Source organism: Mus caroli, chromosome 13, assembly GCF_900094665.2.
Source record: "Mus caroli chromosome 13, CAROLI_EIJ_v1.1, whole genome shotgun sequence".
Lineage (NCBI taxonomy): Eukaryota > Metazoa > Chordata > Mammalia > Rodentia > Muridae > Mus > Mus caroli.
In genome coordinates this window covers 103,400,520-103,427,903 of record NC_034582.1, presented here as the reverse complement: position 1 = coordinate 103,427,903, position 27,384 = coordinate 103,400,520, and the positions used below count along the sequence as shown (strand labels likewise).

General features: G+C 43.0%; 1 protein-coding gene across 2 annotated transcripts in view; it reads left to right on the top strand.

The window, feature by feature from the left end:
- The window catches only part of Rab3c (RAB3C, member RAS oncogene family), a 211,862-nt gene extending 185,793 nt beyond the window's left edge, over positions 1 to 26,069 (top strand). The window contains exons 4-5 of one of the 2 annotated variants that reach the window (XM_021180645.2): positions 3,648 to 3,772; positions 25,646 to 26,069. In XM_021180645.2, the coding sequence (XP_021036304.1) occupies positions 3,648 to 3,772; positions 25,646 to 25,833 (313 nt within the window). In that variant the 3' untranslated portion in view covers positions 25,834 to 26,069. Of the gene's footprint in view, positions 1 to 3,647; positions 3,773 to 13,837; positions 14,139 to 25,645 lie in introns of those variants that run through there. The other variant, XM_021180646.2, reaches the window with a different exon arrangement.
- The last annotated feature ends 1,315 nt before the right edge of the window (positions 26,070 to 27,384 follow it).

The window sequence follows — 27,384 nt, the reverse complement described above, 5'->3', positions numbered from 1 at the left end:
GCTTGCTTAGTGTGTACAAACCCCTCAGTCCCATGTTCAGAAACACCCCCAGGGAAACCACTCATGCGGGACCTCTCTGCTTGTAGATAGGAGCGAAAAATAAAATTTGAGGTTCTTTAGTGAAAAACTCTAATTATCATTTAAATTATAGGAACTGAACTGGATACGCTGAGTGGGGTTTAGGAAGGGATGCTGTTCTGATCTCTGCCTGCCTCACCTAAAGCTGCCCTCCTTACACACTGGTGGGAGGGAGCCGGAACAAGCCAAGCCTGAGACTTATGTGGAGCATTTACAACCCCGGCTGCGGGCGTAAACTCACGGAGTTCTGCTGCCTGAGCAAACATTTCCTCCCCTTGGCACAAATGCCACAGATCACTATTGTTATTTTATTTTAAAAGAAACCATATGCTGCTTATATTTTTAAGTTAATTATCTTTTCTAATTCTAGGATTAATTATAGAAAATATTCATTTCATACTATTTTGGGTGTTGCAGAGCACATAAAAATTCAAAAATATATTATAAAACAACCAAATAGAAAGACGATTGTTCTGATAACCAGAGGCAAAATAGGTTCTCATTTTAGCATATTTCTATGCATTGTTACAAAATATGAAATGTCAGGGTGTATATAAATGAGTAAGCTAAAGAGGTTTCCTGTGGCCCTGCAGGATACTCAGTAGCAGAAGAAAGGTACTCGGGTGTGTTTAGTTAACAAGTACCCTGTCTCCTGGGTACAGAAGAGCAGTGGGTACTGAGCTCAGTGCTTTCATGACCTAGTCGCAGTCTCAACCTCAACCTCAGCTGAGTTTACACAGTTCCCCCTGTGGCCTAGGGGTGCCCAAGTCACAGGAGGGAAGCTTAGTTCACACGGCTCACACCGTGGGATACGTTTACTCAGGGCAGACTTCAAGTAGGCACCAGTTCTCAACAAACTCAAGCCAGGTCATTGACCATCCTGGCCCCCAACCCTTTCCAACACGACTGTGACACTCTCTGACGAGCCCCAAGCACCTAATCCCCCCTTCAGTGTCTGATTTCTAACTGCACCATCAGGTGAAAACATGCCCCATTAAGGCGAAGACTCAAGCTAGAGCCTTTCCAAGTATTGGCTCATGTTGGTTTTCAAGACATTAGAAAATAAATAAATAAATCAGATAAAGTCTTTTAAAAATACCTGAGGAAATTGGTCAGCTTTTAGGTGCTCTGAAAGAAAATATTAAGTGCTTTAGCCAAAAATATATTAACGAGGTGACTGAGTTGATGTCGTCTTCTCCTGACCTTCTCCTCATTCCATTTCCTGTCCCTTAAAGGCACTTCTCAGCCCATAACCCCCTGAACGGCCACCACTTTCTTGGCAACCCATCCTGGACTCTCCATGATCCTGACCATGGACCAGCTATATAACTAAAACAAATGTTCCCAGGCTCCTCTGACCTATACCGGACAACGAGATTACTGTAATTATTTTATGATAATTTCATTTATAAGTGCTGCATCCTGTGGCAGAGCCTGCCCTTGGCCACCAGCTTGAAGAAAGGACTCTTACTTGACCTAACATGCACACCGGTCTCTAATTTTCTCTGAACATTAGTACCTGAGTTATGACACACATTCACATATGTGATACTTTTAAATTTAATTCGTGATGAGTATGTCAATTTTCATGTTTTCTGTACATAATATGGTGAAGGGGGAAAAAAGCATAGAATTTAGAGCTTATGTCTCTATATACCCAGTACATTGAGTGTCTTAATCACTGTTCTATTGTTGTGAAGAGACGCCATGTCACCAAAACAACACCTATAAAAGAAAGCACTGAGCCTGGGACTTACTTGCAGATTTAGAGTTTAGTCTATTATTGTCATGGTGGAAGCATGGCCGCGTGGCTCTGGAACAGTAGCTGAGAGCTGCATTCTAATCTACAGGCAGAGAGAGAGATGCTGGACCTGCTATGACTTCTGAAACCTTAAAGCCCACTCCCAGGGACACTTCCTCCAACAAGGCCACACCTCCCAGTCCTTCTAATCCTCAAATAGTGCCACTCCCGGGTGACTAAACATTCAAAAAATGGTCCTATAGGGGTCATGTTTATTCAAACCACAATGGGCACATATGAACGTTATTGTGGGAATATACTTTTAACTTGTCAGAATTTAAATGGTCATCCCTCCCACGTCCCAGATGTTTTGGATACTCTAGACTCTGCCTCTGCAGTGTCCTGGTGAAATCAACATTGTATTAATCTCACTTGAAAACTTGGGCTCGAACCAGAAATAAAACCTTAACTGCCTCCGTACCTCTTCCCAGGAGGGAGAAACCTGGCTCCCAGCTCACAGAAAGCTCCTTGGCTGTCCCTGGAAGCTCTTTGCCTTCTCTTCTCTCCTCCGGTTGAGAACAGCTCATCTCTGTATTCTATCCAACAACCGTGAAGGATTTGACAATTGTCAGCAAAGCCGCCCGAGCTCTCCTGGCACGTCACAAATCTATCCTTTCGGAGTTTAATTATTTGTTGAGCTTTTCAGGATTCTGGTGTCCCTCCCCCGGCCACCTGCCAGAGATAGGTATCCCACAAATCCTATCTTGCTATTCTTACATAGTAGAAAGGACGAAAATTAAAGACCATGGCTTCATCTCCTCTGGGCTTCTGCTCCAGATGGCAGCACACTAGAACACTACTTCTCAAACTTTTAATGAATAGCCGGAAGTGAAGACATCTTTAGGGGCCCAGGGTTGAGAAGTATGCCACTTGAGTAGAATTCCCAGCTCTCCCACCTGAGATCTAAGACAAATTATTTACCCTCTCTGTGCCTCATTTTCTTCCACTGTGAACTAGCATAACAGCTTCTCCTTAAATTAGTTTGTGAACTAATTGGGTATAAACAAAGCACAATTGTTACCTGAGCTGCAAAGCCAAGAGTTGTTTGTTCCATGATCTATACAGGGGCCTGATCTGGATTCTAGATGTCTGTTCAGAGTGAATGAAAATGCCAGCCCGCTATATTGTTGTTTTATACGAATGTGACATGTTTATTTTAACTATGAGGCATGAATATAATAGCTTTATGACTTGGTTAAAAATTATGATTTCCTCTGATCAAGGGAAATGATATTTTTAGTTTCCCTTGTAAGCGTGTCTATCAGTGGGGCAGCTGTCGTTAGACAGAGAAACCAGCTACCACAGTGTCTGGAGATGAGAGGGTTCTGGAGACACAGGACGTTCACTGCTCAAACTGGGAAGATCCCTGCCAGCTCAGCTTTACGATTACTTCATAACCAGTATAGATCCATAGAGCCGTGAGAAGGGGGTGTGATGGTGCTCATCTCACAGATACAAAATTGCTCGGTGTAACACCTACTGCCTTGACGATGCTTCTCCAGAGCTGGGGCGAAACACAAAGCCTAGCCCATGCTATAGCCTCGTGTGCTCTGCTACTAAACTACACACTGAGCTCTGATTTCTGACTCTTGTCAAATCCTTGTAAGAATCCGAGGGTTGCAACTGCACTGGAATAATTAATTATAAATGTCAAGTGTCTGGCTGGGCTTCGTTTTTACCTTGTTCATGCATTCTGAGACTTTTTTCTTTCTTTTTTTTTTTTTTCTTTTCGATTTCCCTCTAATCGTTTTCGTACTTTTTTTTTTAGGTCAACTCAGATCAAAACATACTCTTGGGATAATGCCCAGGTTATCCTGGCTGGAAACAAATGTGACATGGAAGACGAACGGGTCGTCTCAACCGAGAGAGGCCAGCGCTTAGGAGAACAGCTCGGTAAGACACAAGTCACAAGGAAAGAATGTTTGGTGAATGTTGTGCTGATCAGAGTCACAGGAGTGTGTGTGTGTGTGTGTGTGTGTGGTGTGTATGTATGTGTGCATGTGTGTGGTGTGTGCGTGTGTGTAGTATGTGGTACGTGTGTATTCAGTGTGGTGTGTGTGTGTGTGTGTGGTATGTATGTGTGTGTATTGTGTGTGGTGCATGTGCATGTGTGTGGTGTGTATATGTGATGTGTGTGTGTGCATGTGTGTGGTATGTATGCATGTATGTGGTATGTGGGGTATGCGTGTGTGCATGTGTGTGTGCATTGTGTGGTGTGTGTGTGGTATGGGGTGTTTGTATGATATGTGGTATATGTGTGTGATATGTGTATGGTGTGTGTGGTGTGGTATATGTGTGTGTGGTTGTGAGTGTCTGTGTAGAATGTGTATTTGGTGTGTGTGTGTGGTATGTGAATGTGAGTGTGTATAGCTTATCATGAGACCTTGACAAACAACAGGCCTTCTGCAAACCCTGAGTGTATTCCCTCTCATTTCCTGCAGCATTGGTTGAGTTCAGAAACAATTAGAAACAAAAGCGATGGCAAGAACCTTGGTGTGAGCTCAAAAAAAAAAAATCCCAATTATTTCATGAGGACCCCAGGCCTGCCCCCCCTTGCTCCCTCATCCTGTTCTGTGTTGGCCCACACGTATCATTCTTGGAGGAGTCGAGTACTTCATTGCGATCACTCTTGGTCTATGGTTCCTGTTAGGGATGGTAATGGCAAAACACAGGTTCTGTTCTAGATTCTAGACTGCAGAGCATCAATGATGAGCCACAGTAGTGTTAAAGAAGAATTCTTAGGAGACAAACTCATCTCTTGAGAATGTACCTGCTAAACAAAGAGCTCTTTGGAAGACGTTCAATAAGATGGCATAGTGGAGTTCTAGCAATGGCCATTCCAAACACAAAACCTACCTGAAGATGAAAATATCACCATGAGTCGGGGGGAGTTTCAGGAGAGACCAGTGGTTGACTGATTCAAGACAGTTTTATTCAACACCTCTTGGATGGTTTGTGTCAGACATTATAGAGGAAGCAAGTAATAATGATATGGAAAGATTAAGGGCACATATAATACAGCAAAACCAATGAAGAAACAAAAACAGGTCAGTGAGTTCATGATGTAGAGGGCAGAGACAAGAGGAGAGCAACAGTGGGCAGAGACAGGTAGAGAAAGAAGTCTACCAGCAGGGTCTGGGAGAGCAAGGGTTCGCAGGAGTAGAAGATATCCAAGGAGAGATGATGCTGGCAGGGATGATGGGTAGGGCTGAACAGTGCAGCTTGGAGGAGGCAATTGATGCAAGAAGATGGATTAAATAACAAGATACATTCTGACGGATCCCTAGAGAAGGGAAAAAAATTAAAGCCAGTAAAAGGAGATGCAGTACTGTAAGTAAGGGCCACAGTCGAACACAGACACTGAAGGCAAGGAAGCAGCATTGATGTGGGGGACAATCCTGCATACATACATAGGGAGAAGATGCAACAAGAGGTTTCCCAAAGTACCTTGGCCCCAGAAGACACCTCACTGTACTCAGCATCTCACCCTTTCCCTGTCTGTAGTGGTTGCCTCAACTAACAGTTGATCTCAGTAATGAGGCACAACCCAAAACATGACCATGTTATGGGTGATCTGAGCTTTGATCTATTATTGGAAGCATGGGATGTCAGCACAGCCATTTCCCATGGGTAAGTCTGCCACTGGGAAATCTCAAGAGCTGAGCAGAGCCCGCTCTCCAAACTTTATTATTTCCTTGGGAGATCAATAAGCTCATTACACTGAAAGCTGTCACTGGATGACCAGAGAAACCAGTCCACAAGACTTCCCCTGCAGCCAGCTATGAAAACATCACTAGACTGATATTTAACCTAGAAATGCTCCTTAGCCTCTATATTCTCCGTCATAGGACCCCTCTCCTCATGTCAGCAGCGTTGGAGAGCCTTAGAAGCCTGCTAACATTTCCTAGTACCTCAGGAAGATAGGAGTGGAGACAAGTAGGTCCTCTGTGTATGAGAGAAAAGGAACCTGCAAGGTGTCCCCATATGGCTTTCTCCATCTCCTTTCCCTGTCCCTTGGATTTATCATCTAGCTAGGCATATCCACCTGGAAGGAGAAAGGCTCCTCAGAAGTGAGCAGTCTTTATAAGGAAAGCTTAAAAAAACACTTGGGTCCATGAAAGATAGAATAACATCAAAAACAATTCAATGTCATTGTCAAAAAGAACCAGGTGATAGCTTTATTTTTTTTAACAACTTAATAAACAACTTGGGTGTCGATAAGATAAGATGTGATGTGGAAGAGAAGTTAAAATAATGATGAACATATTTTTGGAAATACTTGTCCCCACATCTCTCTCCTGTGTGTGTGTGTATGTGCACATACATATACACACACATGCACACTAGAGCACATGTACCCTGATATAAACACCCTCTCTATTCACTGCACACATGTGGAAAAGTTTCTCAAATTGAGGGATAGACAGATTTTATGCTCCTGTGCAAATTCATCCAATAGTCTCTAATTGATTTTTTTTTTTGCTATGTAGTCAATAAGACTCAGCAGTTGTCATGACAACCAGAAAATGTGCCTACTTTGTCTCCCACGTGATCATTCTCCTCATGACTACACACCCTCCACACATGATCGGGAGAGACGATTCTAAAAACTAATAACTCTTCGTCTAAATTACAAGGTTTGGAGAGGTTATGCTTTTAAAAACAATTAGCAGTAAAATTCCATTTCTGGGAGATTCAGTATTCCTTTTCTACAGGTCATTACCACATCATGGCAGACGGCTCGAAACAGCTGCTTTGTTTATCTATTTACGATTACCTCTCCATTATTGATAGTGACTTCTGTATATCAATTACTCACCCAAATGAAGGGACTGGAGGGAACTGTACTGTAGCTGACTATACCTGAGGCTGAGGTCTTTGGGATTCTTGTACGAAGGGTACTCTTGTCAATCTGATGTATTCTTTAAGTCACAAAACAAGTGTTTATTAGCTGTTTACAGTATCCTGGGTACTTGGCATGCAATTTGACATATGACCTTACCTTCTAAAAATAACAATCAGGAAGCCTGAGGGTGCTATATAGACAATGAACATTTCCCCGATCTCCCTCTCTTGTATGTTTTATTCCATCTGGCCCTGAGATTGCAGTTCCTTGTCATTAATTCTGGGGTTCCTCATTCCTCCACCCTGTCCACCACTCGGTTAAGTCTCCTAGGTAGCAGTAGAAATCGTCTTCCAACTGCTTCTTACATCCATGGCCCACCACACCCATCCTACATACTTTCTTGGAAGTTCCCATTCACCCTGAGGTCTTAACTCTACCTAACAACAGGCAAATCAAATGCCTTCAGGGAACCTATGGCTACAATTCAGGTTCCTATTTCCAGTTGGCTCAGCTGGGGTTTCAAATGAATTTATCAGCACCATTATAAACTAGCTGCTGACCTTCAAGTTTCAAAGTTAATCCCTAGGAAGTTATAGTATAAACAAAAACATTTGTAGTATCGTTTAATACTAACTTTTTAATTTTTTTATTAGACATTTTCTTCATTTACATTTCAAATGCTATCCCAAAAGTCCCCCATACCCTCCCACCCCAATTCCCTACCCTCCCACTCCCACTTCTTGGCCCTGGCGTTCCCCTGTACTGGGGCATATAAAGTTTGCAAGAACAAAGGGCCTCTCTTCCCAATGATGGCCGAATAGGCCATCTTCTGCTACATATGCAGCTAGAGACACGAGCTCTGGGGGGTACTGGTTAGTTCATATTGTTGTTCCACCTATAGGGTTGCAGACCCCTTCAGTTCCATGGGTACTTTATCTACCTCCTCCATTGGGGGCCCTGTGTTCCAACCAATAGGTGACTGTGAGCATCCACTTCTGTATTTGCCAGGCACTGGCATAGCCTCACACGAGACATGAGCAGAGTGTCTGAAGAGGGTGAACTACTGCTCAAGCTGAACATGACTCTGTGGCTGACACTATTCAAACATTTTAACATTTAGTCTATTAGAGCATAGCCTAGAACAACATAGGAAATGCTTTGCACTTTTAATTTACATAGTTAGGTTTTCTCGATTAGAAACAGACTCTGGCAGAATGTCACTTTCTAAATCTGTGAATTCTAAGTTACACATACTCATTTGATAACTCATGGTTTAAGTAGACCGTCTATTCATTTTTTTAAAAGAGGAGAAGGTAAAGCCGTAGGATGGGGTATTCTTTCGCACAGCGGCATTTCTGGATGTGTGAGGTGGGACAGGCAGAATGTCATTGTTTTCCTGAAGATATATGTATATATATATATATATATATATATATATATATAGAGAGAGAGAGAGAGAGAGAGAGAGAGAGAGAGAGAGAGCTAACAAATGGGATTTGCCTCTGTGGACTGTTTCTCTACCATCAAAGACAAGAGTTGGTCACACTGGCCATGGGGCTTGAGTGTCCTTGAAGACAAGAGAACTAAAGGATGTGAAGCATCACTAACATCCAGATGGGAAAGTCTCCCTCTGGACTTCGGTAACCCTGACTCTGGTGGTAGCTGAGCTGGAATGACCCCCAATGGTACTGATTTTGACTTTAGCATCCTCATATCTTTCCCTGAAAACCTAGGCTCCCATTGCTAACCAAGGTAGGAAAGAGAATGGAGGGAGCTATATGTGAAGTTGTCTACTTGTGGGATCTCTGAGTTTTGGGGATCCCTTGGCTAACCCTAAGGAACTCCCACCAGGGAAAGTTATCATAGCCATCTATCCCCAGGGCTAAGTTCCGCTCCAGACCGAATGACCTTAAAATAACCTCGAATTATGGAATAGATTTTTACTGAATTTAAAACCCAGGAGGGAACTCAGGTGTGCGTGGCTAGTAAACCTACTTAAAGTCTTCTCCTGGGTCCGGAGATCTTCCAATGATCCCATAATCCTAGGAAAGAAGCCAGGGATGGCTTCCTTGTTACTAAGAAAGAATTCTCCTGAATACGATCTTACTCGTGCTCAAATTTTCTCCTTCAAAATATATCCATCCAATTGGTACAGACAGTTTCAAGGAGACTTGGGGAGATCCAAAGAGAGTGTGGGCAGAGATGTTATTTATTAATCCAGTAAGGATGCAGAGAAATCCACTGAACCTTGATTAAAGCCCATCAAACTAAAACCAGTAGGCAAGTGTTCTTACTAAACGGCCATTAGAGTCACACTTATAAGGTTGGTTCTTGATGGACATGGGAGACTGATGCTTCGAAATAAAATTTGGGAACATGACACAAAATTATTTTCATTTATTCATTCATTCATTCATTCAACCTTTAAGTTTTCCATTTAGTATTGTCAAGCACACGTCATTAGAAGATTCTAGACTGTAAAGGGACACAATCACTTCATATTTTTTTATTTATTCAGTTTACATCCTGCTCACTGCCTCCTCCCAGTCACCCCCTCCCACAACCCTTGCCCCGACACCCCATCCCTCCTCCCTTTCTCCTCTGCATGGTGGGAGGACCTCCACCCTGGCACATCAAGTCTATGCAGGGCTAGGAGCATCCTCTCACACTGAGGCCAGACAAGGCATCCCAGATAGAAGAACATATCCCAAGAACTAGCCACAGCTTTTGGAATAGCCCCCACTCCAGTACACAATGACTTTTATAAGCCAGTCTATAGGTCTCCAACAGAATTGAAGACAAGTTTTAGAGGAGGTCAGGATATTAAGAACATGCCCATCCAGGGGCATGGAGGAAGGCCACATTGAGAGTGTTTGCTGCAGGCTTGAAGAAAGAAAATAGAATTTTCATGCATAGGCAAGGAGGTGATGGCACCTTTATGAAGAAGAACCTGTGTGCTGAAGAGGTCTAAACCCGTGAAAAGATGACATATCAATGAGAGGCCATTTACCACACTAAAGACACTGGAATTGGCTCTACTGGTTCTCACGAATCAGTGCCAGAGTTGAAAGAACAGAGTGGCAAGACTAGATTTCATTTCAGACTAAGTAAAAAGGTAGCATTCCTAAAAGTAGGGCGTTTAATGTCAGGCAGCGTATAGGGAAAATTATTATACATATTTACCTGTATCTCAACCCCAGTTTTTCAGATCTTAGATATGTTGTTCCAGCAGTATGCTATATAAATTATAAAAGTAATCTTCATGTATTAGAATAGTGTTGAATCTCCTAAAAGCTGGGTTATATAAGAGTAGGTAATCTGCTGACACCACTAGGTTAAACAGTAGATTGGAGGTGATGGACAGGAAGCATGGAATCCATTAGGAGTGGAGCATAGCACGGGAACATGGCCAGGGCATAAATCAGGACAACAGCATTACTCAGGGGACATTAAAAAAAATCAGGCCAGCTCTCGATCGATCGATAGATAGATATAGATGTGTGTGTGTGTGTATCACATCAGAAAAATCAGGATCTCTGAAATAGAGCATATTCTAGTTTGCTTTCTATTGCTGTGATAAACACCATGACCGAAAGTAACTTAAAGAAGGTTTTACTTGGCATAGCAGTTACAGTCAGTCATTAAGGAAAGCAGAGGCAGGAACCTAAGGCAGGAACTGAAGCAGAGACCATATTGGCTAACTTACTGCCCTGCTTCTGGCTTGCTCAAATACCTTTTGCATAAAATCCAGGCCAACCTCCCTAGAGTAGTACTAGCCACGGTAGGCTGGGCCTTCCTAGGTCAATTAGCAATCAAGAAAATGGCCCACAGCCACACCCAGAGGCCAGTCTGATGGAAGGAATTGTTCCAATGAGATTCTCACTTCTCAAGCACACCTACATTTCTGTCAAGTTGGCAACAGCTGTGAGACAGCATCCCTTGTTAACTGAATACACAAACACGTCTCTAAAGCTACAGAAGCTGAAGTGTATGCATCCCTGATGGTGGGCTCCCTCCGAGATAACAGTCAGGTGGCATCTGAAGGTTTCATGGCTTTGACTTGAGAGTTTTGGGATGCTGGATTCTTGGAGGCCCTTTAGCAAGATGAGGATTCTGTGTATTGCAAGTAGCCACCTACCTAGTTCTTTTCTATGAAATTCACTTCAATTCTAAAAGGTTGACGCCATTAAATCTATTCCTGTATGGCATAAGAAGTGTATATAAAAAAGAAAGACGAATCTTAAGAACGAGCCACCAAGCCTCTCTGTGCACACATTGTTAACTCTTTCTAAAGTAAAAGATGCTGCTGTTGTACACACACACACACACACACACACAAAACTAATGCAATGTCATAGGCATCAGCTTCTCATTACAGTGTTAAGTTCTGCACACCAAGGACCATTTAATAATCTCAGCACCAAATCCAAAGAAGCACAAGCAACCTGTGACAGACATGCTCCCCTTCCGTCATTTTTCAAGCTCGGGCCATACCACTGCCTCCAGGCACGCCAGTTTAATGAAGGATGATTTTTTTTTCCTTCAGTTTTTTTTTAAATTATTTTCTCCTTGGGCCTGCAAAACAATTGCACACTAAAGCAGGTTGAGTCGTCAGCAACTGTAATGAGGCTACAGCATCGCCCCATGCCTATTTTTAAAACTCCAACCACCTGCTCCATATTCGCACTGACTGCTCTTCAGCAGTTTTTAAAGATTTATCTAAATCTTAATTGCCGGTGTTTAGGAAAGAACAGGGATTGCCAACTTCTGGATTTGGCAAGAAGTCCCAGCAATGCTATTTAAATGTTCTGAGTACCTGGCTGCACAGAGCTGTCTGTGGAAAAGTGCAGACACCCTACCATTATTTCCGCTGGCTCACGTTCTTTCTGGCTAAGTTTTCCCAGGAGGTAGAAAACAGATCAAGGAGACTCTAATGTGTTGGGTATACTTAGATGTGCTTACATCCATGTATGAAAAAGGGACAGCTCTTGCATTCACCTTTTCCTAGTCCTTCGAGTTTGCCCTGTCATTAGCTCCTCATCTATGTCTTGTAACTCTCTGTCTTCCTTATTGGCAGCTGGAATTTAATCCTCAGAAAATACTCTCTCTTTTTTTTTTCTTATTTTGGTTTTTTGAGACAGGGTTTCTCTGTATAGCCCTGGCTGTCCTGGAACTCACTTTGTAGACCAGGCTGGCCTCAAACTCAGAAATCCGCCTGCCTCTGCGTATTTCTCCAGAGTGCTGGGATTAAAGGCGAGCTCCACCACGCCTGGCAGAAAATACTCTTTATGAACAGAGAAGCTGTACGTTCCATGCATCCCACACTGCTCAGGATGGTCCAGCTGGTGCTCATTCACTTCCCAGTAAGCATCGATAGCACTTAGTTCATGCTCAAAGTGGCTCACTTTGAATGAGAGGCAATATGGAGGCTTGGCTGGTGATACCACACCCTGTAGGACCATAAGTGGCATACCCAATTTGCTCTTATATGTCAGGTCTCAAACTCTTAGACTACCCATGGAAAGACTTTTCAAGACCTTGGCAAAGCCCTGTTCTAATCATCATTGTTTTACTCAACAAAGCTAACCTGTGAAGCCCTTTCTTGGAAAAAGAAAATCTTACTACTTCAAATCTCCACCAACATTCGGCCCCCTAGGAAGCCCCCATCCCCTCCAAGAGCCACAGAGTACAAAACTATATTTTTGCTAGAGAGATTCCAGTCTTTCATCCTGCTTAGCCCATCTCACAAATGTCCCCATCCTCTTGATTTCCTACTCGAATCTCACGCAGAACCCACCTTGGCTCCTTATCTCAGAGTAATCTGCCTGCTGTGCCTTTCTCAATGCTACACCCAGATCTAACCCGTGCGGCATTTAAAGTATGAATGAACGAATCCAGTTCGAGGTGAGAAAGGTCTGTATAAACTACCGACTTCCCGTTTCTTTTTCTCACAACACAAAAGTGTTAAGAACAATGTTACTAAAATTTTAAAGTTGAATATAAGAAATGTAAACTGTCTCATTTTAATTACCAGCACTGAAAAAGAAAAGAAAGGAAAACAAACAAGTCCGACTCTTCTAAATCAGTTTGGCGTGTTTGGTTTTGAAACTCAAAAGGGCTCAAATCCAGGATGGGCTGAGACACCTGGCAGAGGTCCAGATCTGTTTATTAGCTTTGCACCCCGGTTGCTGTGATTTTTCCTTTTCTCAAGGTAAAATTATCATAACTGACAGTGGTAGATAATAAATCCCACCAACTAAACTCACGGGGGACTGATTTCTAATTAAAAATGCTTATTATTATTTGCCTCCAAGAAATGTAAATGCCCCACATTTGTAACTGCAGATGTATTTGACTTAACCGAGGTATTATTATGTCCCAGTTAACCTATCAGTAATTTGAAAACATCGGAGGCTACAAATGCATTCAATATGCTTAGCCTACAAACAGCATGCCTCTTTCTTTGACATGTTCATTTCAGTTAAATCAGCCTGCATCCAACATAAATCCTATTCTATATTAATCTTGGATCTCTCATGTAATTTACTGAATACTGTTCTGACATTTAGAAGAAGCACCATTTTTTTTTAATGTTTAAAGTAAACAAATTGTCAGCCAAACCATCCCGATGATGGCTTCTCACTTATTTCTTATTCTAGTGGTTGCCGCTAGTGACAGGCTCATGACATTAAGGGAACTCTGTTGAGCAGGACGGGCTCCCACATCCTCTCAAGCGCGCAGACAAAGCTGCGCGTCCATCCATGTAGTTTCATCCAGACCCGGTCTCCACTATTCTCCACTGCAGGAGTCTGAGACTGTTTATTCCTTTTCCTTCCCCTTCGGGAAGTTCAGCTCCATCATCCTCTGATGGTCTCATCTTGGAAACTTGTGGCTTATTAGATCACAGGGAGAGAGAGAGAGAGAGAGAGAGGGAGAGAGAGAGCATGCCCTCCATGTTGGGAATTTGAGAGACACCCTTATTCCTTTATGGATCTGTGAAAGGGTCCCAGTCTCACCAGAAGTCATTTGTGAATGTTCTGTGGGGAGAGGTGCTTTCTGCAGAATGTTAACCCTGCGTACTTTGTGGCACTTCCTAACTTTGTTCTCAACAGGGGACTTTCTCTAGTCTCCCAAACCCAAATCCTAGCACTAAGCTCTGTTTGATGCTGGCATATGCTTCATCCCCCATGTACATAGAAACCGTGGTATTTCATCTGTGAAAGCCATTCAAGGAAACGCCCCTGCTCTGGCTAGATTACACACCCTATCCTGACTTTCTCTTTTGCCCTTAACCGTAATTAGTTTCCAATCACCTGGATTGGCAGCCTCTGACAAGGAAGCAGTTGTTTGTTTAAAGGAAGAATTCATAAGATGGCAAATTTTCATCGCCATCTCCTCTGTTCTAGAACAAAGACAAAACAAAAAGTCTAAATATAAACCATCAAGAGAACATATGAATTAACTGAATTCTTCATAATTTATCACCATAAAAGAGAAATCCATTTAAATAGTGCTTTGTGTAGCTTTCTGTGTCTGCTCTGGACAGACTGAACTGCCTGTGAATGGAGCTAGAGTCAGACTTTCTGGGAAATTTTCTGACTTTTAGAAATTGCAATTATGGTAAATTTGGTTAAAATATCAAATCCAGTTGCACCAAAAATGTCTTTATGAAAGCCATCCCTTTGTAAAATAAACATATGCAAATCAGAATTACTGAGCATTAAGGCATGTTGCTCAGGCTAGCTAAGAGTCGCCACCACTGTTTTTATGAGGCCAACAGGGATTATTTCATTGTGTTTGGGCCTAAACCTGCCAGAAGACATAAAAGTAGACATTAGGAATGTTCTGGAGGAAAGAGCCTGGGGCTGTGGAAACAGACTCTAATCTTTGCCATGGTTTTCTATATGTGCAACATGTCTACACCGCTCTACTGGAAAATGAATATTTAAAGGTGCTACTTCACAGTACTGTCTGGATCCAGAGCAATGGAAACCAATGTGAATAGCATAGCCCAGCAATCTTTACATGGTGCTCCACAAAGATCACTCATCTGAGGATGTCACAATGAAACCTCATTCATTTGGGCGCGGCTACTTGAAAATGTACTTCAATAGCAGCTCTGTTTCCTAGGCCTCTCTCCCGGCAAACATAACCTGCTAATTGATAATGCACATAAATGCTATTGGCAAATTGAAAATGCTGTACAAAGAACAGTTATTGATGTTCATGTTACCAGTCCCTTAACAGGCAAGGGTGGGAATTGTCTCCTTTATCATTAGAAGCTCAATGCAATGCTAAGAAGTTACAAAGGAAACGTTTCGCGTGGATTTAAAGGAACCCCACTTGGAAAATCCTTGGCACTTCTGTGCACACTAATGGTGGCTCTTGCACCTTGACTGACTCTCATCTCTCTGAAAGCTCAGAGAGAGTCTTGATTTTCTTACCCTTTAAGAGGTTTTATATTTTAATGTGAAGCAAAAGTTACTGGTGGGAGTTGAACAATTCTACACTTCTTCCTATTGTTCAGAAATGCCTTTCCTCATGGGTAAATAGGACTGCTTTGGTTTTTTGATATAACAAATTTCCCACAGGGCAAATCTGGAATGATATGATATGGAGTTCCATGCATGGTAAACTCCACCTAGAAATAATGCAGCCGACAAAGTGCTTGCAAGTTCGGTCGCTTCATAACAAAGAACAAAGGACTAAGTGATTCTTTCCCCTTCCGTTTCGATCTGCCAGCTTCTCCCAACCAATTAATAGCAATCAATCCTGTAATTAGCCAACATCTGCTGGGCACCTGCTTCTACTAGATGCTGTGTTAGATATTTCCAGGGATAGGGGGAAACCCCAGGTGGGATGCACAATTTAACTGGAGGACAAAATGTACCTAGTAGAAGGGACTGGAAGGGATGGAGAGTGACTGGCTCTCCTCCTGGGCACCATGAACATGATCCAGAATTGAATTCTAGTGTTTGTCCAACATTTTATCCTAAAGGTTGAGAATTATATGCTTCAAAATTACTAGAATGCTGAATTTTACATTGAATCAATTTTGTAGCTGAGGTACCCAAGGAGCTGAAGGAGTCTGCAAACCTATAGGAGGAACAGCAATATGAACTAACCAGTACCCCCCAGAGCTGTGTCTCTAGTTGCATATGTAGCAGAGGATGGCCTAGTCGGCTATCAATGGGAGGCTAGGCCCTTGGTCTTGCAAAGATTATATGCCCCAGTATAGGGGAATGCCAGGGCTAGGAAGCAGGAGTGGGTGGTTGGGGAGCATGGGGGGGGTTAGGGGTGTTTGGGGATAGCATTTGAGATGTAAATGAAGAAAATATCGAATAAAAAATATAAAAACTAATAAATAAATAAATAAAAGTTCTTTTCATTCTCAAAAAAAAATAGTAATTAAGTCCAAAGTATATACTTGAAAATAATTACTAGGGAATTGGAAATGTTCAGGGTGGGTGGTTCACCACAAAAGACCTTAAAGCTGTTACCCAAGGGAACTTGGATTTTTCTGGAAGGCTTCAAACTGAAATAGCCACAGGGGATGAGCAGGTGACATAAATAATTTAAAGAGTGAAGCAGCCAGGTGTGAAATTTAAACATGATCTGTTTGTTCATTAGATACACAGGGGGAAAAGTTCTTACATAAACAGTGGATGCTTTTGCGTTTCTCTGTGTAGCTTCCATCTTCCCACCAACGGTAGAGATATGGATGCCAAGGAATCCACTAAGAGCAAAGGACAGTGGACAATTGCAACATCGATCTCACATCAGGGACAACAGGAAGGTCAGGGACAGTGGTCAGCATCCAGAGAGAGGCTCCATCAAGGATGTCAGAAACAGGCTCATTGGGTTGAAAACTTCAAGTTTTAATGATATTTCCCAAACTTGAATATTGTTGAGGAGCAACACTGACAACATGTTCAGCAATTCAAGAACAGGTTGTGGGAGTCAGCAGCAACATAAAGCAGGCACACACTCACACACTCACTCACACACTCACACACTCACTCACACACTCACTCACACACACACTCACTCACACACTCACACACTCACACACTCACACACTCACACTTGATGGACAAAGCAAGCCCCAACAAGGTCCAACAAACAATTTCTAACAACTTCACACACACACACATATATACATATGTATATACATATATATATATATATATATGTGTGTGTGTGTGTGTGTATATATATATATATATATATATATATATATACTTACAGTTTGGGTGGGTGGAACAAAGCTCCAACCACTTAACATACATACACAGACACATGTTTTTGGTGGGTGGAGCAAAATCCAATGATCTGGTTTCAACCACTTCACATACATTCATATGTACACACTTACATATTTGTGTGGGTTGAGCAAACACCAATGAGTAGGCTCCAACAACTTTATTTTGCCTTCCACGATGTATATATCCCAGACGAATCTTTCAAGCAGTATAGAAATTACAATGTGATTACATTCTATTTTTCTTTTAGTGAATGATTATGAAACAAAACACTTCACAGCACAAGTAAAGAAAACAAATTTCTTGGGATCCAGGAGTTGCCTCAGAAGCCACAGGAACTCCAGTCTCAGATAGGGATGCTTATTGAACATTCACCCCAGGATTGATCGATCAGGGCTATAGACCAGACTCGGGAGCTGACTGTGACACTGAGTCCAGATTCTACAGGACTTTTAAGCCTGAAATCTACAAACACCTGTACCAAGTTATTCAACCAACCAGGATTTAGGGGATAGAGGATTTTCTTAGGAGCATGTCTTTGCTGTACATTTATCCTGCGCCAATTGGTTGGGGTATTCAGCTGTGGCAGGAGACTTACCTAACCTAACATTCATGTCCTAACTTGCCAATCAAAATGTCAGTTACCCATGTACATGTCTCTTTCTGTCAAGTGGATGTAAGTTCCCATGGAGGCCTTGGAGACTCAAACTTACTCTATCCCTACTCAAACTGGAAGTCTTATTCCAAATAGTTTCTTATGTTGGCTCAGGTGTCTCTCTTATGTTGGGGTCCAACCCAGAGGCAGCTTATAAAATCAAAAACCATAAAAGCATAGACCTAGGTGCAGGAAAGGTTACCTGGTGGTTGGTTCGGGTCCAAGCTTCTCGTGGCTAACTCTACAAAGCTGTTCTAATTGACTTCTGTTGTAAGTGGCTTTCAAGAACACCAAAGCACAAAACGTCTTAGTAACAGCATATGAGAAAGTTTCCTCGTGACATTAGTAATGGCACATAATGGCAGGCTTAGAGAGATAACATTTTACCCTAGGCCTTAACAAAATTATTCCCAAGAACCCACAGACACTCATAACTAAGCAACTTGTTATAAATTAACAAGGCACGGGCAAGCAAGGTAACTTTCTCAGCCGGTTTCTCCTACTGGCAGGCAGCAATTTCAAGTTACAAAGAAATGATTGATTATTTTCTTATTTATCTTAAAAAGCAATATTATAAAAAAATTTTAAAAGCACAAATCTAAGCTTTTAAATAAAAAAAAAAAAACAACAATCAGTCGTTTCTACTTTAAATCCTCAGATTTCACATCTACTCACCAGCAGTTTTTTTTATTAAATCATAACAGGAAGCTGAGGGCAAGGATAGATAGAAGAAATTATTATAACCTAAATCACCAGTCGAGCCTCAGTAAGAGTCACACCAGCCAATGCTAGTTAGACCGCCATTGTTCTTCTTCCTTGACCTCAAAAAGTCCCTAGCTCGATTAATAAGAGTGTGTTTTTCTGAACTTCAAATTGTTCCCTAAGGTTTTCTGTGTCCGCTAACAAAACTATTGCAAACCTAGCTTCACTAACAATTTGTTTTTCCAAACGCTCTTTCTAAGGGCGATGGTCATCGCTGAAACTCTAAAGTTCCAAGTTCCTTCCCAGAGTCATAATTGAATCATTAATCTGCTTCAGCAGCAATGCCTGAAAGATTGTGATTGTGAGTGCCACAGACACTGCCCAGTGAGGGGCTGGAAGCCCCCTTAGAGGTTTCATACAAGGCTTAGATTAAGAGGGATGTGAAGGCAACAAGTAGAGAAAACCTCCACAGCAGCACAAAATCCTCAGGACATGGAGTCCTCGGGGCTCTGCCTCTCTGAGGCACACCCATCTCGCTTGTGCTAACTGATGGACCACATTCCATGAGTTCTAAAGCTGTTTTGTTGCTCTTCCTGCGTGGCCTTTGACAATACAGGGAAAATCCTGATTAAAAGTTCAACAGTCTTGGGAGTAGATGTAACACTCAGCAAATGCTATTTTGACTGGGGAGAGAGGATACAGGGTGGGGTTCTTTAGGGAGACTCATGGGAAGAGCTGCCTTGGGGTCATTTAGCAGATGTGGAGGGGGCAAGCGTGGTAGACCTAGAGTAGGTGGAGTTAGATCTGAGAGCTAGGGGAAGTCTAAGAGTTGTGGAATAAATGCCTAACTCCGTGACTTGAACTTTACTCAATGGAGAGTGGAGAGTGGAGAATTCTGGTAGCCCCGTGCAACCCCCAGCAAACTCAGGCACCCTCTTCCTTATCACAAAACTAAACTAGAGTCTGTAAGTCTAAGGGCAGGGAGAAGACCTTCTGTGTGGGGACTAGCATTCATCAACACTTTAAGATGACCCTTGCACAGGTTCTAAATCCTGCCATCTGGTTAAGGCTGGCTGACAAGAGAAACTGGGAGCCTGAAAGACCTCTCCACTCTGTGGTCTATTTATATCAACTTTAGCCTTGGGCTGGGCTCCTGTTCCAAATTCTGGCTGCTTTCCTTGGCCATTCTTCAGGGAAGTGGGTCAAATTCTCATCTCCTCCCACTCCTAAAGTCTGTCTCATGGTTGGCTCCCCAATATGGGACTAGCTAAAATGACAGTTGGTCCTGCTGTTCTGAAGTCCTTACTTCTGGCCCAACTGTCACCTGCCTGGCATCGTGATTGCCTTTCTCCCACAGCTCTGGTTCATCCGATTCCATGGGAAAATTGAAGAGGAAGCTGTGTAGTCGCAACTCAAATGAATAAAGAGCCCATTTGTAATGGAAAAGGTGGCAAGAATGTAAGCTATTGACAGCTAGGGATGAAATGATGCACTAAAGTACAGTTTGGGGTGTTATGGGGGGATGGGGGCACACTGATGGTTTTTCTTTCAAATTTAAAAGGTTAGAGAGCCCAACCAGTGTTCAAGACTTCTGTCCTGTCATGGCTTACACAGGATAATCACAGTAGGGTGCTGTGACATTTCAGTTCTCCTCATGACAGAGTGGCAGCCTAGAGCCTGCCACCTTCAGTGATCAGCATGCTTTGGGCCTCATGGCCCTGCTTGCTTCCCTGTATGTAGGAGTCTGGAAAGGTTCCAGGCTTCTCTGTGCTTTGTTCCAGGGACATTTAAGGAACAGGGTAAAGACCCATGCCAGCAAGCCAGACCTATGTCACTCTCCACAAGGCCCAGGATGTGTGATGTCTCTGCTCACCAGCAGAGTCCTTCCAGATAGTCATCTGCTCTTCCAGCTGTCCAAAGGCAAATAGTTTAATTTAAACCATGCCTGGGCATCCCTATCATTGGTTTTAGAAAGGGAAAGAGTTGTTCTTTCTAAGTCAGGTCTGGAGAACCCCAAGGTAGGGGTGTGCTGGCTGGGGCAGGCACTCTTCTGAGTCCAGAGCAGGGATGCCTCTGCCAGAGAGCAGTTGGGAGGAAAAAGAAAGACTAGGGAACTCACCCATGTTTCACTGAGCCTTTCCACCACTCGCCTGATAAAGCCACATGCATGCTAAAGTTACTAATTACAGACCACGCAGCATAAGGGGCAGGTGTTCAGAGCAAGGAGCGGTAGCCTACTTCTCAGGGGACCTGCCGCAGACCCTCTGGGTCCCGTGCCTGCGGTTCTCTAGAGTAGATGGGCAAAGATTAGGACATGACAGACAGACACACACACACACAAGAGAGGTGTTGAATCTGAATGTAATTTTCTGGTCGAGCTTAGACTAATTATATTACAGCGAATACCATCAATAGTAAAACATAACAGATACGGTACATTGAAGTTTCCCAGGTGCAAAGGGAGTGACTGCGTGCTGAGTTTCGCACTTTAGAGTTAATTGGGCTAGAGGGGTATTAACTCTTGCCTGGCCTCAGGAATAAAGTAGTGTCAAGGACTTTTAGGCCTTGTTAATTCTATCTATGTCTGGAGAATTCCCATCTATCAGTATAGTTACTTAATTTGCTGTTGGCACGGAATATAGTCTGTAATAAGAATTTCTATCTCAGTGAGAATTCCAGTCTCTTTTTGTAGATAGGTGAAATAATGACTAGTACTTAATTGGTTATTGAATAGGTTAAACTCCTTGTTCCTATCTGGGATCTAAGAACACTGGGAGAAGGCTTTAGCTATGTTAGAATACAATCTTAGAAGGCATTGCAATAAGGTAATACTAAATAGAGTGCACGTGAATCCATACAACAGACTAGTGGTGAGTGGAGGATTGATATTATGATTTATAAAAATTAGGGGAGAAGAATGTCAGACCTCAGGAAGAGAGTTCCCTTTGAAACCCATTGCTTCATCGGTCAGCTACCCAGCTTTTGCTATGTCAAACTGACTCAACCAAAGTACGTGACAGGGACCTGTCAGACTCCACAGTCAGCTCGCTGCATGACCTTGGTCTGCTTCTTTGCTCCTGATGAACTAACGGCAGCATCCTTGGCAGTGTGCAGGAAACAGTCTCCAGGGTTTTGTAGGACTGTTCACCAGGCTTCGTTGACTGATGCCTGCCTTCTGATGATGATGGTGTGTGTGGATATAAACGTAAGGTTTTCTGAGAACAAGCCTATTAGGCCTAGGTAGTAGCTAAGGTAAAAAGACCAAGACACTGGGGTGTAATAACCAGAAAGCCCCAAGGAGTTACTATAAGAATAAAGACTCCAGTGTTTGCATTTGTGGTTGTAAGTTAGGCCGCAATTTTAAAGACATTTGGACACAGGTATGGGACAGGGATGGCTTCTCACAGAGAAATTTTACCGTGGGATTCAAGTGGAGACAGAAGTCCATGATAGACCCCCACTTCCCCCAGATCTACACAACTCAAAGGCACAATACTAAAGGCTGTAGTGTTGACCTTGTGTTCCCACTCTTTGAACTCTGTGTTTTAGGGTAGATAGATTTAGGCTGTTGGTCACTGAAAACCAGTTTTATTTTCAGAACTCTTTGTAGCTGTTCTTCTCTAGTTCATAGGGAGATGTGGCTTTTATAATCCCACGGTGTATTTTTAAGCTGTTAAACAACTGGACTGTTAGGTTCACTGGCACTCTTAAAACCCATGTAAATCACCTTCGAGTTATTTAAATTAATGAAATTGTGTGTGAATTAGTAACTACTCATTACCCTAGAACTGATCAATTAACTGCAACAAAATTGTAGCTGCCTTCTTCGGGGTACCTAGAAAGGCAGGGAAGGCCAATGGGTACTCTCTGTCTCTACCATTTCCCAGCCAATCATGGGAAGGCTTAAACAAATTACTCATCCATTTTCCACCTTCATTTTCTTATCTGAAAATTAGACAAATTAATAGCCCTTGCTTAAGGACAAAGTGAGTTAAAATGTTCCAAGTGCTCTCAATATTCTCTGTGATGGGGTAAGCACTAGACTACACAAACACCAGCGTGAGGTCACTGACACTGCTCTCCTTGCCCTTCCGAGTTTGTTTGGCCGCTTCGCCCACCTTTTCCCACTTGAGAGCCATGATAATGCTATAAGACAGGCAGAGCAAACACCATAAATTATGAAAGTGAGTGCAGAAGCCATAATTTTGTCATGGTGGCAGATCTATTGTGTCAGACCAGCAAGGTAGCTCAGTGCATAACAGAGCCTGCTGCCAAACCCCATGCCCTGAGTTCAATTCCCAGACCCACATGTTGGGAAAGAACAGACTCTTGCTTACCATCCTGTTCTCCACATATGTGTTTCATACATGCAAATTACATACATATCTGACCACATACAGTATATAAAAAATAAATAAACAAACATACAGAAACAGTGAAGATTTTTTAAAATCTAGCATGTTAACAGTGGGCTGCCAAGGTATTTGGGCCAATAAGCCCCCATACTCTCACCATATCATGGCCTCCTCACCATGCTGAGGAAAGAGTGTTCTTATAATGTGCAGGGCTCCTAGACACTCTCTCCTGAGTGACCACATAGTCCCAGGATCCCACAGTGTCTTAGGGTTTTACTTCTGTGAACAGACACCATGACCAAGGCAACTCTTATAAGGACAACATTTAATTGGGGTTGACTTACAAGTTCAGAGGTTCAGTACATTAGCATCAAGGCGGGAAGCATGGCAGCATTCAGGCAGGCATGGTGCAGGAGGAGCCGAGAGTTCTACATCTTCATCTGAAGGCTGCTAGCAGAATACTGACTTCCAGGCAGCTAGGGTGAGGGTCTTTTAGCCCATGCCCACAGTGACACACCTACTCCAACAGGGCCACACCTTCTAATAGTGCCACTTTGTGGTCTAAGCATATACAAACCATCACATACAGAAAGGGATGGAAATTGAGAACATTTTGGATTCTGTGATCAGAGATCATGTTACTGTTCCCAACTTGCACACCATCATCCTCGGGTGACCTAATAACCAGATAACGGAGTTACATTTGATCAAGGGGGTGGGAGCCTGTATCTTTCTGCAATGGCTCAGTGCTTCGAGTTCTGCCCTTTCCCAGACGCTCACATATAAAAGAAGCACCAGCTAAAATGATGATAGAACCGAAACGTGTCCCAGCTTTGCCCGAAATTTCAGAATTATTTTCCTCCAAAGTTTCATTCAGAGGTCTCACATCTCCAGTGTGGTTTTGGAATCTTCTGGAATGATGCCCAACCCTACTAATTCTGGGACAAAAACACTAGCACCTAGAAAATAGCAAGCAAAGAGCTCTGATGAGTAAGTAATGACATCGAGCAGAGGGTGTGCCTGTCCTGCCCTGCCCTGGGTTCATCAGGAACGTGAATGATCCAGCTGTAGGGAATGCACCAGCATGAGAAAAATCAGCACTGTCCACACCACCTGGCCTTGCCTATAGGTAAATTTCTACTCTAAGAGAACGGCGTGATCACTGTGCAGACACAAAACAATAAAAAAAGAAATAGAAGCCAAAGGTAGACTGAAATACCTTGCACTGTTTCCTAGGACTTCAATATGCTAATGATTAGCCTCCTGAGTCTGGCTGTTGCTCGGATCCTAACAGAGCTGCAGTCAAAATGTAACTTGGGTTTAATCATCCGATCAAATAGTGGTGTCAAAAACTTAGAAATTTTAACTTATGAAAATCATTTATTTTTTCCTTTCAATTCCCTTCAAGAAAACAAGTATTTTCCTTAGTTATTAAAGGGATGTGGACATAAATGCGAAGCAGTGGGCTGTGCTTTTCATTTTGGTCCCAGGAGCCAGGCATTCACTGGATTTAATCATTTTGAATCTTTGTGTCTCCTCTGAGATAGGGCCAGATGTAACCAGAAGGATTTATAGGGTGTAAAATTGAGAATGGATTTAAAAAGGCTCTCTGTGTTCTGCCCAGCACATCCTAAATCAACATAGCCCCCCCCCCCCCCCCCCGTGGACCAGACCAATCTCTGGCTGGCCAATTGGGGCAGTTGCCATAGCAACTGACAGGCAAGCACAGCCGGTAGAATGGGAATGCGAACAATGGAATGATAACATTGTGTGCAGAGCTGCGTTCTGAGATGGCCTCCAGACAGCCGCATCCTGGAAGTGGGGGGTTTGCCCACCCTCCTTGCGCCATAGTTCCCACCTTCTTGTATTTTTGCTGCTCAATTAAAATTTATTGTTTTCTTTCCTATTCAAAAACTTTACTGCTATAAATAGTACTGGTGAGAAGGAAATCTGCCCCCACCAGAAAGCTGAAACAGCGTTACAAAGACTGCAGGGTTATTGCATTAACAGTTCAAATACCCAGAGGTTGAACGAGGTCTACGGTAACTCCTGTGGTTCTTTAGCGCCACCTAGTGTCCTGCTAGATACTACTTGGTCCCATGACTGGACAGGAAAAAAAAAAGAACAGGATTGAATAGGAAATTCATAGTCCCTCTTTTGATAGAATATGCACAGGACCTTTTCTAAATCTTTCGTTAAGAAACGTTAATAACTTTGACATAATACAGCAATGAGAGAAGAATGGAAGTCGTGTCAGTTTTAGAGAAGACTTTAAAAGACTACACGGCGACCAGACAAAAAATCCTAAGGGAGTTGCATCTCACTTTTCTCCAAAAAGTCAGCCTTGTAGCTGAACACAACAATTCACACCAAGGTGGCCAGGAGTCAGAGCAAGGGATAACTCTGAATAATATAACACCCAAGGATACAGGATAAGTTCCAGTAATGGACTTATACCAACTAAACCCCGCCCCAACCCCTCACTGCCTAGCAATAATGTCATCGAGGGGTTGATTCACTGATTAAGTCAGAGTCCACGGCATCTAGTTGGGCCTGGAAAAGCAGTCGCAGGCACGCCCCATGCTTTGCTCTTAATCCAGCCAAGTTAACAAAGATGTATGAGCACCCCAGAGGCAGGAGCAAGGATTCAGGATGAGAGGACTGGCTGGTGAGGGTTCCAAATGATACCACTGTTAACTCTTGAATTCCTCTCAGAAAAATTTCTCCGCCCTTGCAGACAAATAAAATGAGTATCATCAACCCATCTTTATAACTCCCTGCTCTGGTCATTGGGTAGCACTTCTTGTCCAGCAGTCATCCCCGGTCTAAAAAATCGCACCCATCTCCCACCGCTGCCTTTGCCCTATCGACATTCAAAACCGCAACTGAGTCCATTGGACTTCAGAAACGTGAAATGATGGACCTGTTTCTGTGTGTTTCCTGCAGGGTTTGAGTTTTTTGAAACCAGCGCCAAGGATAACATCAACGTGAAGCAAACCTTCGAGCGCCTCGTAGATATCATTTGTGACAAAATGTCAGAGAGCTTGGAGACCGACCCAGCCATCACTGCGGCAAAGCAGAGCACGAGGCTCAAGGAGACCCCTCCTCCACCACAGCCCAACTGTGGCTGCTAATGTCCCCCACACAGGAGCTCCAAGGGGCTCCAGAGCAGCCAAGAAACAGCATTGATAAATGGTCTATTAGCCTTCGATTATACTGCCTAATAATTATTTGAAGGAAGTCTTTGATGGCAGTGGCCCATATATGCATTCAAACCGTGAGCAATTTCCTGTGTTAATATGTGGCAAACTTGCTCTTATATTTGTAAGGATCATTCATCTATAAACACCTGCTACTTGCATGTAACTTATCATTTATTTGTCTTTCATAATCTTTTTTTTTGGGGGGGGGGGCAACCTTTTTCTCAGTTAAGCTATTGCAGAAACTCCAGACTATAATTTTACTGCGAATAACTTTCGTGCCACGGATTCATATCATGCTTCTCATTTGTATGGATGATAACCTAGAGTCCCTTTGTGTGTGCGCACATGTGTGAGTGTGTATGTGTGCACGTGTGTGTGTGTGTGTGTGTGTGTGTGTGTGTGCACGCGTGCGCACTGTGACCACGGGGCAATGTCAGGAAACTTAGTTTTGCCTTTGTCTAAAAAGAACGTGGGACTTTTGCTCTTGATTGGAGACTCCATCACAGGTCTGGGCAGTGTACTAGTAGGAAATGTGTATATATATATATTGCACTTTTGTTAATAATATCAGAAGGGTGTGTTGACTTTGAAAAACATTGAGGGATTGGGTACAGGGTCACTCAGGAGGCTGAGGCAGGAGGATAATGAGTTAAAGTAGCTACAAACCATACAACTCGATCATGGGATAAAGAAAAAGAAAAGAAAATGAAATTCAGGCCCTTGCAAGTGTTCTTGAACCACATCAACACTAAGGGAGCTTTGCAGACCCGACTGCAGGGATTCTTGCCCATGATTCTGCGCATCTCTGCGTGCTTGAGAGCAATTACTACTACAGAGGGGTTGTGACTAGCTGTGGCATCCCATGACCCGAGCGACCTCCATCCCTTAAGGACTTGTCCCACACCACAAAACACCACCATGGCTCTCTGAAACCCCCACCAATTCTGAACTCGAAGTTGGCTTGAAACTTTGTTAGTGCCCCTCTTCCTATAAAAGGTAGGCCAACATTTCAACTACTGCTCTCTGCTCCACTTTCAACTAAGCCTTCCCCCCTCTTTAGGAGGCAATTAGGTAACATTTCCATGAGTCCTGACTGAGGGGAAAAAACCATTTTTATAACCATATTTTTCAGAGGATTTATAATTCTAAAAGTTACATAAATCTGGAAACATGCTTAAGATAAACAGATTATAGAGCTGCTCGGTCCAGAAAATTGATGAGCCACGGCGGTTGAAGAGAGGGGTGAGACCCTTGAACATCCTGTCCTCTCTTCTAGGTTTTCTGAAGACCATATAGAAATAATATGCAAAAAGCCTGGTCATGGTGATGCCCACTCTTGATCCCAGCATTCTGGAGGCAGAGGTAGGCAGATCTCTGAGTTTCAGGCTAGAATGTTCTACAGAGTGAGTTCTAGGATAGTGAAGGCTACACAGGGAAGCCTGCTTTTAAAAAAAGGAGGAGGAGGAGGAGGAGGAGGAGGAG